A 15957-nucleotide genomic window follows, 5' to 3' on the forward strand; every position below is an offset into this window, starting at 1 on the left:
CTTGAAGGTGGTCCATGTCCAATCAACTTTTGGAAACTAATCCATGGCAGGCATCGTGCGGCTCTGCCAAGTTAATTCACTTTGGACAAAACGGGATGCCCCACGAACGTGGTTCCCTTTTCGGCTGCATGCCGCTGCCAAAGGCGATGGCGTGAAACTTGGTCGGAAATTTAGAAGGGGCTTGATTACGTCGGGTATCCCTTTCTGGACGACAAGGCACAGCAATGGGCCATGGTCCAGTATTGAGAGTTGAGCTGAGAATACTTTATAAGAAGTTGGAAGGGCTTTCGTCTCATGATGGTGTACTGTTCGGTCATTCTCTTGCTCTCCAACGTTTCGTTCCTTGTCGCATTCCCTCCTTATTTCCCTACCTTTTTAAACTTCTTCGTTCGTTTTACAGATACAGGATGTCTTCCCTTCTTTTCGCTACCGGCCTCCTCGCCGGCCTGGCCCAGGCCTACACCCAGGTCAACGTTGCCTCCCCTTTCATGACCAAGAACATCGATCCCATTGTCTACCCCGGCCAGTACGACAAGTCTCACTTGCACTCCTTCTTCGGTTCCGACGCCGTCACCATCAACACCAAGACGAGCGCCGAGCTCCAAAAGGGCTGCACCAACGCCGAGAACCCCAACGACTTGTCCGTCTACTGGATCCCCACGCCGCTCTACACCACCGATGGCGGCAAGACCTACGAGCCCATGCCTCTCTCGCGCTTCAGTGCCTACTACAACCTCGGCGAGACTGAGGCCGAGGTCGCTATCCCCCAGAACCTCCAGATGGTTGCCGGCAAGGCCACCGCCACCACCGAGGGCGATATGATCGCCGACGCCCAGTCCTCGTGGGCCTGCGAGAACGGCGGCGGCGGCAGCACCGACGCCAACGGTTTCCCCTCCTCCACCTGCGGCACCCACCTCCAGCAGCTCCTCTACTTCCCCCAGTGCGTCAACACCGAGACCCTCGAGACCGCCTACAAGACCAAGCGCGGTGGCAGCTGCCCCTCCGGCATGAAGTCTATGCCTCAGCTCCGCTTCTCCATCCGCTACGACCTCCGCAAGGTTCTGCCCAACGGCTGGAGCGGCACCGCGCCCTTCAAGCTCGCCTGCGGCCCCGCCTGGTGCTCCCACGGCGACTTCATCAACGGCTGGACCACTGAGGCTGCCACCAACATGCTCGCCACCACCAAGGAGAAGCAGAAGTTCTCTTCCGTCGACGGCGCCCTCGGCACCTACAACTCTGGCCCTACCTGCAAGGCCACCGACGCTGACCCCTCCCACGGCACCAGCGACTACGCCGAGAGCGTTGCCGCCATGAGCAAGCGTGACGTTGAGTCCTGGGGTTGGTCCACCAAGTCGCGTTTCGTTCGCGCATAGATCAGAAACATCACAGCATTTGTGGAGTTGAGCAGCGGCGTTGTTGTACATAGACCATCACGTGTCGAACACTTCTTTGTATCATACTACCTTCTTTAGAGGAAAGAACATACTTGGCTCGTTGAGCCAGCTGGAGAGCGCAGTAGAGGCTTGATTGCACTACTTGCACCGGTATACAAAAAACCCAATTTTTGACCATTACGTTGCCCGCCATACTTGTGACACGCTTGTAGAGTTAAGCTTTTCTCAAAGTCTATCGAAAACAAGTAGGTGAATAAGGAATGCTGGTATCGGCAATTATCGACTCTCCGAGCGGCATGGCCACAAGATGACCATGACGCAAGGTGCTAAAGCTGCAACTCGGTTGCAAAACCTGATGAAAGCCTATGGGCTGTGAAAAGACTTTTCATCAGGGCCTCCCTTACTCCTCCTATAGGGCGTGCGCTATGATCAGCGTCCCCAATAAGATCTACTATGCTTAAGTCTGAGGTAAAGCAAGCGGCAGGCCATCAATGCCGTACAGCGGGGACCCGCTGTCGTCTGATCTAAACGACCTGGCAGCCCGCGGGGTTGTTTCAGGACTAAAATTGCTTGTACATCTAACCGATGGTCAAAGAAACGATGTTGAGGTCAATGAGAATAGAGGGGATCCGGGCAATTCCTTACTTTGTTGAGGGTATTTGACTACACTCGACACTTCGGCTGCTCTCATGGAACTCCATGCCTTCAGGGCCTCTCCCCCGCCCCTGAAAGACATGATAACTGTCCTCCTTCACCTTAGCTAATGTTATGATACCGGGGTTCGAGATTTGTTCTCATTTTAAGCTGCCGTCATCCGAGAAAGTCCAAGTATTTTTCATAGACATTACTCGTGGGTCAAGTCAGACTTGCTGCCTACTGGATTTTGGGCCATCCGTCTACTCAACTCTTTCAACATACGGCCAAATGGCCTTGAAAGCTATCATCGAAAGTTGAGTGGCACCTGGAACTACTCCAACGACAGTGACCAAGTCCCAGAATGGCACATTACGCACAAATCCGGACTGGTTTTTGGACAGTAGGTTGTTTTTCATCAGGGTCTTACATGCCAGGTTAGTTCTCAGAAGATGGAGTAAATACGTGGTCCGTCTAGGACTAAATTGACGCTTGAGCAACCACAACGGACCGGATCCAATCCGTAACTTGGAGGATGTAGATCACAGTATTCCAACGCAGGAGTTGCATTCTCCCATGCCTAGTGTTTGTATGTTTGTCTGCTCAACTGTTAAATCGTTTGAATGTTTGTTCGTTCAATGGTTCCTTGGTCAGTCGGTTTGCTTGTTTGATTTCGTCGCCAGTAAGATTAAATCGCAACCTTCGAGCCAACCACGCGATCCACGCACGGGAAATCCGGTCAGGATATGAAGTTAAATTGCGCCACGCGAGATTTTGTTCAAACGTCTTCAGAGACTCTTGGCAATCGTGCTATCGTTTGAAGCCTGCTCCGTTGGATGGTTGACAACGCGGACCAACGGCGCAACATATGTTGTTCTGCCCACGTGACCAACTGCCGCCCACATTATGCGATAATTTGCGCCGGATGAAATCTATCCGAGATGAACGCTTTAGAGCTTTAGCCGCTGGTTATGGTACGATTGCTGATGTTTGCTCTTTGCCGAACCCCTGGGACTCGACCATTGACCCCGGCAGAGGCGCGTGCCGGAGCTACTCCAACCCGCGCCACGCGAATGCAACCCCAGACCGGAACCATCAGCACCAGCCCTAAATCGTTAGTCTCGTTGAGGACTGCTGCGTTGGACGCCGGCGAAATGTGTTAAGCTTCAATGACCACACCAATCATCGACGCGGTTATGGAACCGTTGACGTCCTTCTGTCGCTCGCGTGCTTGGCGGAGTCCATTGGAATGTTTGTTGACCACGCGCTACTTCGCTAATCTCAGACACAACGACTTTGCTTTCCAGTGAGCCATAAAGATGGAGAATGACCTCGTGGCAATGGAAAAGTTTCGTTTCCCAGTGTGCAAGAATATCAGACCGCGTTTGGACAAATACGCCTATCCGTAATCCTAGGTTTATCAAGGGCATCTTTTGGAGATGAAAACCTCACTCGCCGGACTGGCGTCTATTGCTGCGATGCAGCTAGGCGTTATGGCCGATCTTTCTAACTTGCACCTGAGATCTGGCGATGCAGTATGTACGCTTTTCAGAAATCTAGCAGTGGAAAGCCGAGCTAATGTGACATAATCTTCAGTGCATCGTTCTCTCCGATCGGTTACCAGGAAAGGTGTCATATCCCAATTCGACGCAGTACGCCATTTCGAACAACTACTGGTCAGCGCCACAAGCTGAGGTTCATCCATCATGCTTCATAATGCCTGGAAGCACAGAAGATGTGTCCGAGATTATCAAGACTCTCACTTCTCTCGGAGCACAGTTCACAGTCAAGAGCGGCGGTCACACGGCGTTCGCAGGAGGGTCGAATATCGAAGACGGTGTCACCGTCGACCTCGCACGCATCAACAAGGTGACTGTGTCAGATGACCGTCAGACCGTGTCCATTGGACCCGGGAACCGCTGGTACAACGTCTCACAAGTGCTCGATCCATTGGGTCTCGCCGTCGTCGGGGGCAGGGTGAACGATGTCGGCGTCAGCGGGCTTATCCTAGGAGGCGGTATCTCTTTCTTCTCGGGCGAGTATGGATGGGCTTGCGACAACGTGCGTAACTTCGAAGTCGTCCTGGCGTCCGGTGAGATTGTCGACGCCTCCCCGTCTGAGAACCCCGACTTATACTGGGCACTTCGTGGGGGTGGAGGCTCTAACTTTGGCGTCGTGACCCGGTTCGACCTCGTCGCGTTTGAACAGGGAGATGTGTGGCTTTACAACCCCATCTACACTCTAGCTTCGAGTTCAGATCTCGTGCCCGCATTCGTCGACCTGATTGTTGATGGCCTACCATCAGACCACGATGCACACACGTTCTTCGTGATTGCGAACTTTCCAGGCTATGGCGACATCATTGCGAACTACATGTACCACAGTAAACCTCCGGTGGTTGCAGAAGATGTTCCACCCGTCTTCGCTGACGCGATAGCCGTTCCCGGTGCTGTTTCAACAACGACACTGGTGGCCAACATCTCTACTCATATGATCAACCTTTCAGAGCCCTATGGTATGCGCAAGTCGTGGTCAGGTACTTCTGTCTACCTCAAAAAGGGCTCGGCCCAGTTCCTTCAGGACATTATCCCGTTGTGGCAGGCTCATGCTCAGAATCTCATGGCTGCCGCCGGCAAAACAAACACAACTCTGTCACCTCTGCTCGTGTATCAGCCGATCTCAATCAACATCATCGAGTCGATGCAGAAAAATGGCGGCAATGCCCTCGGGCTCGCGCCCGAAGATGGCCCGCTCGTCCATATTCAGGTCACCACGCACTGGGAGACGTCTAAGTTGGATTGCCTTGTGGAGGAAAGTGTCGCGAAGCTGATTGATGAGATTGATGCTCTGGCAGAGGAGAGAGGCCTTGCAGCAAAGTACATTTACATGAACTACGCGGGCAAACATCAGGATGTCTATGGAGGCTATGGATCCGAGAACCACGACCATTTGAAAAATGTTTCCGAACACTACGACCCGGAGAGGTTGTTAGAAAGGCTATGGAGGGGGTATTTCAAGGTATGAAGACTTGTTCGATTCTTGAAGTTTCCAGAAAGTGTGCCTAATTGGCGATGTCAATCTTCAATCAACTTGCACGTAACCTCATCCATGTACGTTATACCTCGATACGATCAACGTGTATCAACATTGCTAATTGTACTTGCAAAATCTGCTTCCTCCAAAGCCACAATGTTAGAAAGTCAACTCATGATTGTCATACTGTTCCATATCATATCGTAGACTAACCTTAATTGGCTTGCAAATAGAATGGCTGGTGCTTGGTTGGATGAAGAATTCCCATCTCGCGACCATCCGTATCAATGGTTATGACTTACAATCTACTTGGCTTACGCTACTACAGTTATCCGTTCACAGGTCATTGATTCGTATCGCATCTAAGTGACATTCGAAAGAACAACTGATACGCAAACCGAGTGCAAGCCTCAATCTCAATTGAGCTCGGGCTTGACGCCAAGATTGATTAGGGGGATGGTTCAAAACTTCCGCTCAAGCCTCTTGAATCTGATGATAGGTTCACTTTGATATACCCCGAGACAGGATGGATTGAAGCTGAGCAGTCAAGATATGCCCGGACTGATTGCTTGTGTTTAATTATTATTCCGATCATGAAAGCTTTCGCTCTCTAAACACTGTTCCACGTAGTCTGCGATATCACGGCACTGTGGGAAGGCGCCATTGGCTGCTCTGTTGTCTCCAAATCGTTACAGTCTGCTGAAACGGTGAATCACAAGTAGGCCACAATTACTGGATTATAGATTCAAATTTAACGGTCAGTACAGCCATCCAGGTTCACACTCGTATGAACGATGTGGTCTGTTCTTCTTTGTCAGACTTCAATGGGTAATATCGCGAAATTATTCGTTGCGAGAACATCAGCATTTCGCAAGGGAAACCTAGTTCAACAACATTGGTTGCGCCTTGGCAAACTTATGAGGCAATTATTAGTCAGCCTTTATCCTGCGATTCGAGGTCAAGCGAATAGTCTGTGGGGCACGCCGAGATAATGAAGGCGCCGATCTCGCTATATCTAATCAATCTATCAAACTTAATCACCTATTAAGCACTGTGTTTAAATATCAATAGAAGGCCTATCTATTCGTAGTCCTCTTTGATCCGTATTCATGTCCTTTCTAAAGTTGTCCTACACGTAAACACCCCATTGTCAAATCGCCCACCACGGATTGCCTCGGGCAAACCCGCCGATCACCGCTTTGGCCTCAATTCATTCGACTAGCCGCGATAAGCCGATAAAATTAGCCCACCCAGATAAACATCATGGATATCCAAATTTCGCAAGCAACGATAGACGACATCCCAGAAATCCTGGAACTCACCCAGAAAGCACGCGTGGACATGTACCCGCATCTGGATGAGCAGTGGCGTGCCATGAAGGCTGAGCAAGATCTCGCAACGTTCCAGAAGATATTTTTCGATCACCCAGATGGCGCCTTTATCGTCGCGAGATCAGAAAACCGAATTATAGCAACGGTTGGATATCAACACTACGATTACCGGTTTCCTCATCTCACTCTACTGCCCGATGGCGTGGTTGAAGTTGTGAGGCTTTTTGTGGTCCCAACTTGGCGGCGCGGCGGATTGGCATCCCGATTAGTTTCGGCTTTGGAGAAGGCGGCGAGAGAAGCAGGCCTGAAACAGTTGTATCTTCATACTCATCCGTTCCTGCCGGGAGCGATCAAGTTCTGGGAACGGCAGGGATTCGTCGTTTTAGATATTGATCGAGACGATGCTGTGTGGCAAACGACGCATATGAGCCGTAACCTTGACTGATGATAGAAATCACAGGCAATAACGGAAGAGCCAAGTTTGCCGAAGAACGAGTTCAACTCAACGATGGGAGTTTTGCTTGTGGATCTGGAAACCTCGATCCACGCACTGCGGCCATAAGATGTGGACTGGAAGGGTTGATAATGACTTAATTGGGCCAGCTGAGCTGTTGATGCTTGTAGTAGCTGTTGGTGTACGAGAAAGTAGTTGGATTGGGCAATCCCCTGATACTGTCTTTATCAGTTTATTGCATGCAAAAGTGGACTTCTGACTGCAATCTTCCGACATCTCATTTGATCTCCGAATTTTTCTATTGTTCAACGTTGAACCCAACAGCTGATAAAATCGTCTAATCACAACATGACGTACGATTGACTTGGTGAGATGTAGTTTCCGTGGGGCAACAATAGAACCATGGTTCTGTCTTTGGCTGGCCGGGGAATGGCAACTGCCCACACCTGTGTCCATAAGGATGCATGAGAAAGCTGAGTTGAGTTGTCGACAGGGATTGATCGAGGTCACCTCGTGTTGGTTGTGACTTCTGAACCCTGGCTACGGAACAATCACAGCGGGTCTGCATTGAGGCCATTTTGACTCCGCAAAGCTAGCAGAATTACAATCATCTTATCAATCCCTTCATTTCATTGCCTATCACATGTCTCTCCTCTCAACAATAACATTTCATTCACGATAAAGATGTCGTCTTCCTCTCAATACTTAGAGGGGAAGAATAATCATCAAGAAGATGGAAACACCCTTCTACGTTACCAAGCTCACGTTCAACCACCTCCGGGCGACGACCACCTGCAAGCACTCCGCGGTACGAGGCTGCCGGCCACTTTCGACAGAACATGGATGTCGGCATGCGTGATTCATGGCATCCGTCACAACGAGGCGTTTGCCATGTCAGAGCCAGTCCGCAAGCTCTGCTTGGATTCAGATGATAGGTCGTTCGCCCGTGCCCGCAACGCCCGACTGATCATGAGTAACATCATCCCGGACATGACGTCCGATGATGAGAAGCCTTATTGTATTTGGTACCCAGACATTGCTAGCGAGGATACCTACCGAGCATTGTCGACGCACTACCCCGATTTGCGATATCTTGTTGGGCGGGCCTGTGCAGTCGCCGGGTACGACGATCTATACAGCCAGCTTGGTCTTCTCCCCGAAGTCTCTGTTGCCGAGGAAGCTAGGGACAACATCTCGAAAAAAGGATCCAAGATCATATTTGACAATATCATGCGCCAACCTGTCTGTTACGCCATTCTCAGCGACTACACCCGTTCAAGCAACTCAAACAACCCGTTGTCACCCGCCTTCATGAACGGCGACACGGCAGTCCGGTCCTCCTTGGATGTTCGAGTTGGGCTAAAAGATGACAAGGACTGGGGAAAACATTACTTCAACATCACTGAGGACTTCAATATTGATGAGTCTTCATCAAAGACAACCAACGTTGAGGAACTGGCTCCCGAGCACATCGCGCTCTTTTACACCCCCATTGTCTCGCACTTACCGACTGCCAATAAGGACGCCTTGATCCTCATGGCTGCATATGAGGGCAACATAGAGCGCTATGTACGCCTCCGCCGGCCGAGGATGCTTCACGACGAACAAGCGGCCGTCATCCGCGGCATCTACCACAACACCACCTTTGCCAAGTGGTGGTCTCTCCAGAAAATAGAATATGGCGACTATGCGATCAAGACAGCCATCCTCGCCCGATTCATCATGGTCAACGATTTGTCACATATCGCACCCTACAACTCGGCTGAAGCCGCTATGCCACATCTGATATGGTGGCCATTGCTCCCTGCCGAGGTGACATTGAAAGAACTGGTCCGCCGTCGGCCTGATATGCATTTGCAAGTCGCTATGACGTGCATCGCGGGCGACTACAGAGACCTCTGGGATGAACTTGCGCCAAAGCCATGCTCAGAGCTCCTGAACCAGGCAACACAGAAGGAGGAACGAAGTCCAAGGTTTCCGCAAAGCCCGAGATACCCAGACAGCCCCAACCGAAACTATTACGTTGAATACCTCGAGAAGAGAGCCAGGGACTTGGGTATGAAGCCCATTGATCTACCGCGGACATGTTCTGAGTGCGAGGATGCGGCGGTCCGCGATAAAGAGCCTACGACAACCTTTCTTGACCCTTGGATAATTGCTCGTGAGTACGCGATCGTGGACTCTAATCCTGACGAGTGCTACTACTGGGGCGTGGGGGGACAGCCCAATGCCACCAGTTGGGAGCTGTGTATTTGCTCGAGTGAAGAGATGAGGCAGGAGGCAAGAGATGAGGAGGGTCTAGTATTGTATCAATAGAAATTCGGTATCCCCAACGCCTCTTCTCGGCATTACGTCCGTCCACTACAGTAATTCGGACAAAACCTGTGACCGTCTCTCGATAAATGTGACAATTATGCGGCATTCTGTCACTTCATCATTGAACATAATTTCTGTTCTCAACTCCACTCCCTTCTCCACTGGCATCCTCAGCGACTGCTTCAGCATCCTCATTGACACCATCCTCGGCACTATCCTCAACAACATCTTCAGGACCATCCTCAGCACCATTCTCAACACCATCACCGGTAGCGCTGGCATCATCTTCATTATTGTCTCTAGCATGCCCTCGACTATGAAAATTGGACCACTCCTCGACAATGTCAAAGGTCTTCGGCGGAGCTCGAGACATTTCATCAGAACGGCTCTCTTTTTCCGCGTTAATCAGCTCACGAGCACTCTCGTCGCCTTCATCTGCGACTCTCTTCAAGCGACGCAAGATTGCGTTCGATGACTCTTCTCCAAGTTTGGCTGTCTATTGCGGTTTCGCGGGTACAGTTGAATCGCCCTCTGGCAACTCGCGGAGCACTCTGAATAATCCTCTTGAGTGGTCCTCTCACTCGCTGGTATTGGGGATCCTCGAATGACTCAAACTTGACCATATCTCTGTGGGCTCTGTAGAGGCCTGTCTCCGTGGAAGAATCAAGACTTGCTGAGTCTCGGCTGACAAATTCAGCAGATTCCTGTGGCACGTTAGCTTCAATGTTCTTGCGAGTCTGAAGCTTTGGTTCGCAAACCTTTGACCGCAACTTGTCAAGCATGTCTTCGGGAAAATTCTCACTGGTTAGCTTTTGGATGATTTCTGTCCAATTTGTATTCAGTTCTTAAAAGAAGCAGTGAACCTCGACCTTCTGGGATAGCTTGCCGACAGAATGCACAAAACCACGTTTCAGCTCTCGTAAGCTCTCATTTCCAGGCTTGAGTAGTGTCAGGAGCTGCGAGTCGACCGCCTTGCCAGTGTTTTCTTTGACTTGCATCTTGGCCCAATGTTCGGCTACTTCTGCCACAGGCGCACCGTTGAAGGGTGTTCCAAAGAAAAAGCAGCCTGTGATGCTTTCGTACATGTCTGGGTAGTGGAGCCGTTCACTTTCCGCGAGACACAATGCTTTCGCAATTACCAGTCCGCCCATGCTATGCCAAAGCATTACCACTGGTCTCCGGGCGCATTTCTACATTCTTTCCAGCATGAAATTCTGTCAAAGACTCTTTTCCCGTTGGGTTGAATACCTGTTCCTCTCTTCTCAAATTCAGGGCCTCGAGAAGCTCGGCTGCTAGGTTGACCATGTACTGCTTCATCTTGAAACGTTTCGCGTATGCCGAGCTATATGCGAAGAGCATAATGCGAGCACTAGGAAAGTCTTTGGCAAGCCCATCATCATCTTTCAGCCAATGATAGCTCTTGGAACCTTCCTTTTCGTAGAGCCAACTCTTCTCTGGGCTCGCACTGAGGCCATGAACGGCCACAATGCTGTCGCATGCATCAACGGAATTGTACTGCTTATGACTTTTAGCTGGACTTACTCAACAGTGGGATCTGGTGGGCTTCGGAGTATATCCAGCCTCAGAGTTGGGTTTGGTGTGACTTGAGGGTTCGCAGACATGGTTCTGTATGCCCGCTCAAACCAATACTGAATCTTGCCTATGAATGTCAATCGATGGTAGTGGAGGAACGAGAAGAGATTTTGAATATCACGCAAGAGAAGGTAAGGGCGGACCCAAGAAGGCTCTACTAGGTTTTAGGAAGCCTTTTCAGAGCACGACAACAATATTCAGGCAGCTGAGCTAAGTTGTCCTTCGCAGCATGGAGTTGAAATTTGGTTGACCAAGACTACTCGGATTACGAGACCCTCGAACAGGTGGGTTTCATTTTCTGCCTCAAAGCATGTGATTTGTCCTTTCTAAGCCTTTCAGGTTGCGGATACATTCCTTCTCACTCCAATTCTTTGCGTACGTACATGGATTGGATGTCAGCCGCACATGATAGTCCGCGCGACAATTCCTCCTTCGAGACTTTGGGAGGCGGATGAGATCAGGCTGTCCTATGAGGTCTTCCAAAAGCGAGAATGCCCCTGTAGTACCCCCATCAGCTAATGCAGGAGACCCTGCTTGGTCCTTCTGTGGCCAATGGAATGTGAGACTTTTCATCTGTCGAGATGACCACTACACCCTCGAGAAAACGGGAATGATAGGTTAATCGCGGGAAAATAGTCTCCAGCAACTTGGTTCGTTTTGAAGCGGCTTCGACAGCGTCAGAGCTCGCTCATTTCCGTCTGTTCTCTCTCAGGTTGACTACATGCCATCACGGGTGTTCGCTACCAAACAGATAACGCAGATGGAGATGCCGTCAACGAAGGAAGAAGGTGAAGCTCAGGTACTACTCTTTTCTCATGATGCCAAATGGAGGGATGCAACTGACCTGGCAATGGAAATTGTAGCTTGCTCCCTACAAAACCCAGCTTCTGATAAAAGCATCCTCTCCAGACCAGTTGCAAAAACTCCTTCCAGTCTCCTACCGGACGGGTTCAGACAATGCTGACCTCGCTTCTGCGACACCACACAACAGCGCGTTCCTGGAGAAGGAGCTGGGGCTTGGACGTTTAGTCCAACTGACCCCGCGGCTATGGTTTGCGGGACGGCCAACCCCGACACGCCCGCTACACTATCAACGGATACTGGGCCGGGAAATTGTCGTAGCCGAACAGATGGATCTCCATCTCGTCTGGACAACGGGGCTCATCCACATCAAACCCATTCCACGATTTCTGCTGGAACCCAATTTCTGGACACATTATCTTTCTTGCCAAGGTCACCGGTGCTCACGAACCACATTGACACCCTGCGATCGCCAGAGACTTTGGAGGTGTGCCTTGGGGTTCCTGTTCTCCTACGCTGCCCTGATCTGCCATGAGAGCGACTTCTTTCTTGCGAAGGACAACCGCTTGATTCCCAAGGAAGTTGAATGGGACGACTGGAGGGAATTCGCCACGGAGCTGAGTACGCAGACCATCTACGGGCAGATCGATGAGCGCTTCTATTACGGAGAGCTGCGCCTCAGCCGGTTGAACAAGCTGCAGTATCTGGCTTCCTTCAGTTCTTACATGCCTCCGTGGAATCGCTATGGGGATTTCTTTCACGACCAGTTCGCGTGGCTCGCCTCAACAACAGTTTATATCGCTGTGGTTCTCACAGCGATGCAAGTTGGTCTGGCTACTACAGATCTTGCTGATAATGCAGCCTTTCAGTCGGCCTCTTATGGTTTTACTATCTTTTCAATTTTGGCGCCTCTCGCGGCTATGGCTCTCGTTCTGGCAACCTTTTTATATATGTACGTGTCGAATTGGCTAGCGACATTGGCATTTCGAGATCGTAGACTTGCAGACATTACACGTCTGACCCAAGTCTAATGCCGTTGGTGCTTCTTTAGAAGAGTCCTGTGATCAACCTGTCCACTACTGAAGATTTTCATCCCTTAACGACCAGTAATAGATCACACGCCTTCTATCATTTGAATACCTGACACTATGCGGCCTGTGTCAGATCTTTCTTAAACTGCCCGGGCATCCCAGGATGAGCCCACTACAATGGATTCGATGCACAAGTCAATGCTAGTCACGAACGAGATCATGGATGACCATAATTAAGACCCGCTACAGTACCCAAAGCTGCCGCCCTGATTTTATGCTGCCAACTGATACGTTACCTGTTAAAATGATTTGGCTTTACCTTACGGCTCTGGCGGTGAAACGAAGTTAATAGCATCACGGAAAAAGAGACGTTGCAGAGTAAGTTGTAAATATATATGTTTTCCATTCCAAGTAACACATTTGACGTGAAATATCTACTCGAAAGGTGGTATTAAGTGTTTGCACCTGAGTGCTCTATATCCATATTCGCCGGCTACCTTGTACTAAACCATTCGAAGAGCGTTTGTAGTTAAATTTTAATGCTAGTGAGCACAGAAATTTAGAAGATGCTGCCGACGCTGCAGAGAAGGCCGCCAAGGTTGATGGCCTTGAGAATACCTCCGACGAGGCCAAGGACGATGGGCAGAAGGCCGGCAAGGACCTCAAGGAGGAGGCCAATGACACCGCCAAGGACGGAGCAGACGAGCTCCAAGAGACCCTCGATGAGGCCGTTGAGGGAGCAGAGGAGGTGGAAGACAACGGTGAGGAGGACGAAGATGATGGGGCCGAGGAGCTCGAAGATGCCTATTGAATGGTTAGCGGGAGTCACTCTGAAGGGTTGCGGATTGTTTTGTAAACTTACTGCAGCCGAGAACCTTGATGACATGCTTCAGGCAGTAGATGATGTCAAAGATGAGCTCAAGGACGCAGGAGATGATCTTCTCCTTCTCCTCACCGACAATCTCGACAGTCTCGCCAAGGCACTCGACAATGTCGCCGACGAGGGAGTGGATCAGGCTGATGATGATGGTGACCTCGCTCTTGACGAGCTTGATGATGTCGGCCTTCTTCTGGGCGATCTGGCCCTTGGTGACACCGTCGACGGTGGAGTTGATGGTGGAGCAGTGCTTCTTGACCTCGACGATGGTGTACTGGATCTTGGTGTAAACGACCTCAGTGCGCTTGACGGGGGCGTCGGTCTCGGGGACAACGGGGATGTGGACGACGGGGACCTTCGCGACGTCGGTGACATCAGTAGGGAGGCCCGGGAGGGCAGGCGCCGCGAGGGAAGTGGCGAAGAGGGAGGAGATGGCGACAAGGCCGAGGTTGAGGAACTTCATTTTTGCGGTTGGGGGGGTTGGTTTGGATTAGTTAAAGAGTGTGGTGTAAGTGGGATTAAAGAATGACGAAGAGACAGAGCTGAAAGAGCTGGAGAGTCTGAAAAGAGTGACTGAGTGAGAATGCTGAAGCTGGATGAAGAAAAGTCTCTATTCTGGCGGAGTTGTCAAAGGCTTAAGTACCTGGAGGACATGAGGTCGATGCACGAACAAGACTTATCATGGCATCCTCATGGAGAGGATCATGACCCTCAACAATTCCCCGAAGATGCCGATCGCAAACCTCCACAAGGTTTCCAAATGCAGCTCGAAATTATCCCTCTAGGTGAAAGATCATGGGTCGCTTCCTAGTTTGTCTCATTAGCCTCTCACTTGGCTGCCTCTATTTCCTAATCATCCTTCCAAACCCTTGACGAGAGTTCGTCATGGCGGCAGACAGCCTCCCGTGCCCCGGCTAGTCAAATGTGAAAAGTTGACGATCAGAGCTGACTTGGTAGGGCAGCTATTCTGCTTCGGGGATTTTAGTGGGAGACGCCCCCATAAAGAACCCTTGACGTTGACGATCGTTACTCTACGGATGCTCCGCGACGACGTTAAAACGTTCGTTAGCCACATGTAGGGAGAGACACGATGAAATTAAGCTTGGCATGCTTGCTAGGTGCCGTTTGACCGTTGTCCTGTGTCACGAGTTATAGCACGTAGTAATAGGCATACGGAGTATAGTAAAAGTAGCTTAATTATTAAAGTAGAAATAAATAAAAAGAAAAGGTTTATATATACGATATTTAAAATAGATATATAATTTAGTACGTAACGGGTACTTCGTAAGGTACGATTATTATCCCTATTACGTAATATACCCCTTAATTATTACTATTAAGGAGCTATTATACCTAAAATAGAATTTTTAAATACCCTTATAAAGGCTTAATTTAGTTAAATATAAATAAAAAAAAAATAAGCATAAGGGATATGCGTTTTTTAAACTACGTTTATTATAAATATATCCCTTTATTTAAAATAAATAGAATCTTAACTCGGAATAGTACGTATTATACTACTTTTAGTATATAAATTACTAAGGGCGAGGCTACTTAGCTACCTTATATATATTTAAATTCTTACGGCGTTACTTAGCTATTATTTTTTTTTTTTTTTTAATTTTTTATAGTTATTATAAATACCCCCGTTTATTACGCGCGCGCGCCTATATTATTAAATCGTTTACTAATTTTATTTTAAATATAAATATTTAATATATTTAGAAATAATAATAAGTTTTATATAATTTTTATAATACCTTTTATATACATATTATATAGTTTATTAAGAGTTTAGATAGGTAATAATATTAACGAGCCCTTCTAAGTCGTCTCCCCTCCCCGCGACTTTTTACTTATTTACTAGGGCCCGGTTACTAAGCTCTCTTTTTTTAGTTAGGAAGATATTAAAGCTATTTATTAAAATACCGAGGACTTTATTAAGTTCGAGGCTCTTTTTAGTAGCCGTAATAAGGGTAATAATAAAGTAAATAATAGTAATAAGAGCTCTAATAGGTTTTTACTTATCCCCTCTTCGGAATTTAAAAATAAAAATAAAACTAGTTTAGATAATAAGCCCTCTAAAAAGGGTATATCATATACTTATTATTTTAGGAATTTATATTTAATATTATTTTAAAATCTAAAAAACGTAAAGTTAGTTCTTTTTAAAAGAGTAGTAAGAAGTAAAAAAGAACGCTAAGAAATAAAAGTACCCCCCGTAATAAGTATAGTTCTTTTTATTATTTTAAGCTTATTTAATATATACTTAGTCCTTAAAAAGCTTAAAAAAGAGGCTCTTAAAAAACGGGAGATTTAGTACTTACCCTATTTTAAAATAGCCCTTTAGTATACTAACCCTAAGGATAGTAGTTATTATTTTATAAGAAGTAATAGCCGGTATACGTACTATTTTAATAGCCGTTTAGCCGAGGGGTATATTAATATACTAGTTATCTTATAGCTAATAGCCTAGGCTTTTACTAAGGCTATT

General features: G+C 48.5%; 7 protein-coding genes across 7 annotated transcripts; 5 read left to right on the forward strand and 2 right to left on the reverse strand.

Annotated features, from left to right (window-relative positions):
* Positions 1-407: 407 nt before the first annotated feature.
* Positions 408-1373, forward strand: CABS01_13109 (uncharacterized protein; the record flags this gene model as incomplete). Its single annotated transcript, XM_060546455.1, has 1 exon — positions 408-1373. One exon carries the CDS (start codon positions 408-410, stop codon positions 1371-1373), a length of 966 nt encoding a protein of 321 aa, XP_060395353.1.
* Positions 1374-3466: 2093 nt separating this feature from the next.
* CABS01_13110 (FAD binding domain-containing protein) lies at positions 3467-5051 on the forward strand (the record flags this gene model as incomplete). The annotated part of the gene is made up of 2 exons (XM_060546456.1): positions 3467-3562; positions 3624-5051. The coding sequence occupies 2 exons, from the start codon at positions 3467-3469 to the stop codon at positions 5049-5051; spliced, it is 1524 nt and encodes a 507-aa protein (XP_060395354.1).
* A 1272-nt stretch (positions 5052-6323) lies between these two features.
* Positions 6324-6836, forward strand: CABS01_13111 (acetyltransferase; the record flags this gene model as incomplete). Its single annotated transcript, XM_060546457.1, has 1 exon — positions 6324-6836. The coding sequence occupies one exon, from the start codon at positions 6324-6326 to the stop codon at positions 6834-6836; it is 513 nt and encodes a 170-aa protein (XP_060395355.1).
* Positions 6837-7529: 693 nt separating this feature from the next.
* On the forward strand, positions 7530-9161 carry CABS01_13112 (uncharacterized protein; the record flags this gene model as incomplete). Its single annotated transcript, XM_060546458.1, has 1 exon — positions 7530-9161. The coding sequence occupies one exon, from the start codon at positions 7530-7532 to the stop codon at positions 9159-9161; it is 1632 nt and encodes a 543-aa protein (XP_060395356.1).
* A 431-nt stretch (positions 9162-9592) lies between these two features.
* Positions 9593-10783, reverse strand: CABS01_13113 (uncharacterized protein; the record flags this gene model as incomplete). The annotated part of the gene is made up of 4 exons (XM_060546459.1): positions 9593-9865; positions 10025-10227; positions 10331-10650; positions 10704-10783. 4 exons carry the CDS (start codon positions 10781-10783, stop codon positions 9593-9595), a joined length of 876 nt encoding a protein of 291 aa, XP_060395357.1.
* Positions 10784-11514: 731 nt separating this feature from the next.
* CABS01_13114 (uncharacterized protein) lies at positions 11515-13397 on the forward strand (the record flags this gene model as incomplete). Its single annotated transcript, XM_060546460.1, has 3 exons — positions 11515-11542; positions 11688-12507; positions 13142-13397. The coding sequence occupies 3 exons, from the start codon at positions 11515-11517 to the stop codon at positions 13395-13397; spliced, it is 1104 nt and encodes a 367-aa protein (XP_060395358.1).
* On the reverse strand, positions 13146-13926 carry CABS01_13115 (uncharacterized protein; the record flags this gene model as incomplete). Its single annotated transcript, XM_060546461.1, has 2 exons — positions 13146-13390; positions 13449-13926. The coding sequence occupies 2 exons, from the start codon at positions 13924-13926 to the stop codon at positions 13146-13148; spliced, it is 723 nt and encodes a 240-aa protein (XP_060395359.1).
* Between the last annotated feature and the right edge of the window lie 2031 nt (positions 13927-15957).

Source organism: Colletotrichum abscissum (genome assembly GCF_030869225.1).
Source record: "Colletotrichum abscissum strain IMI 504890 chromosome Unknown Scaffold_42.1, whole genome shotgun sequence".
NCBI lineage: Eukaryota > Fungi > Ascomycota > Sordariomycetes > Glomerellales > Glomerellaceae > Colletotrichum > Colletotrichum abscissum.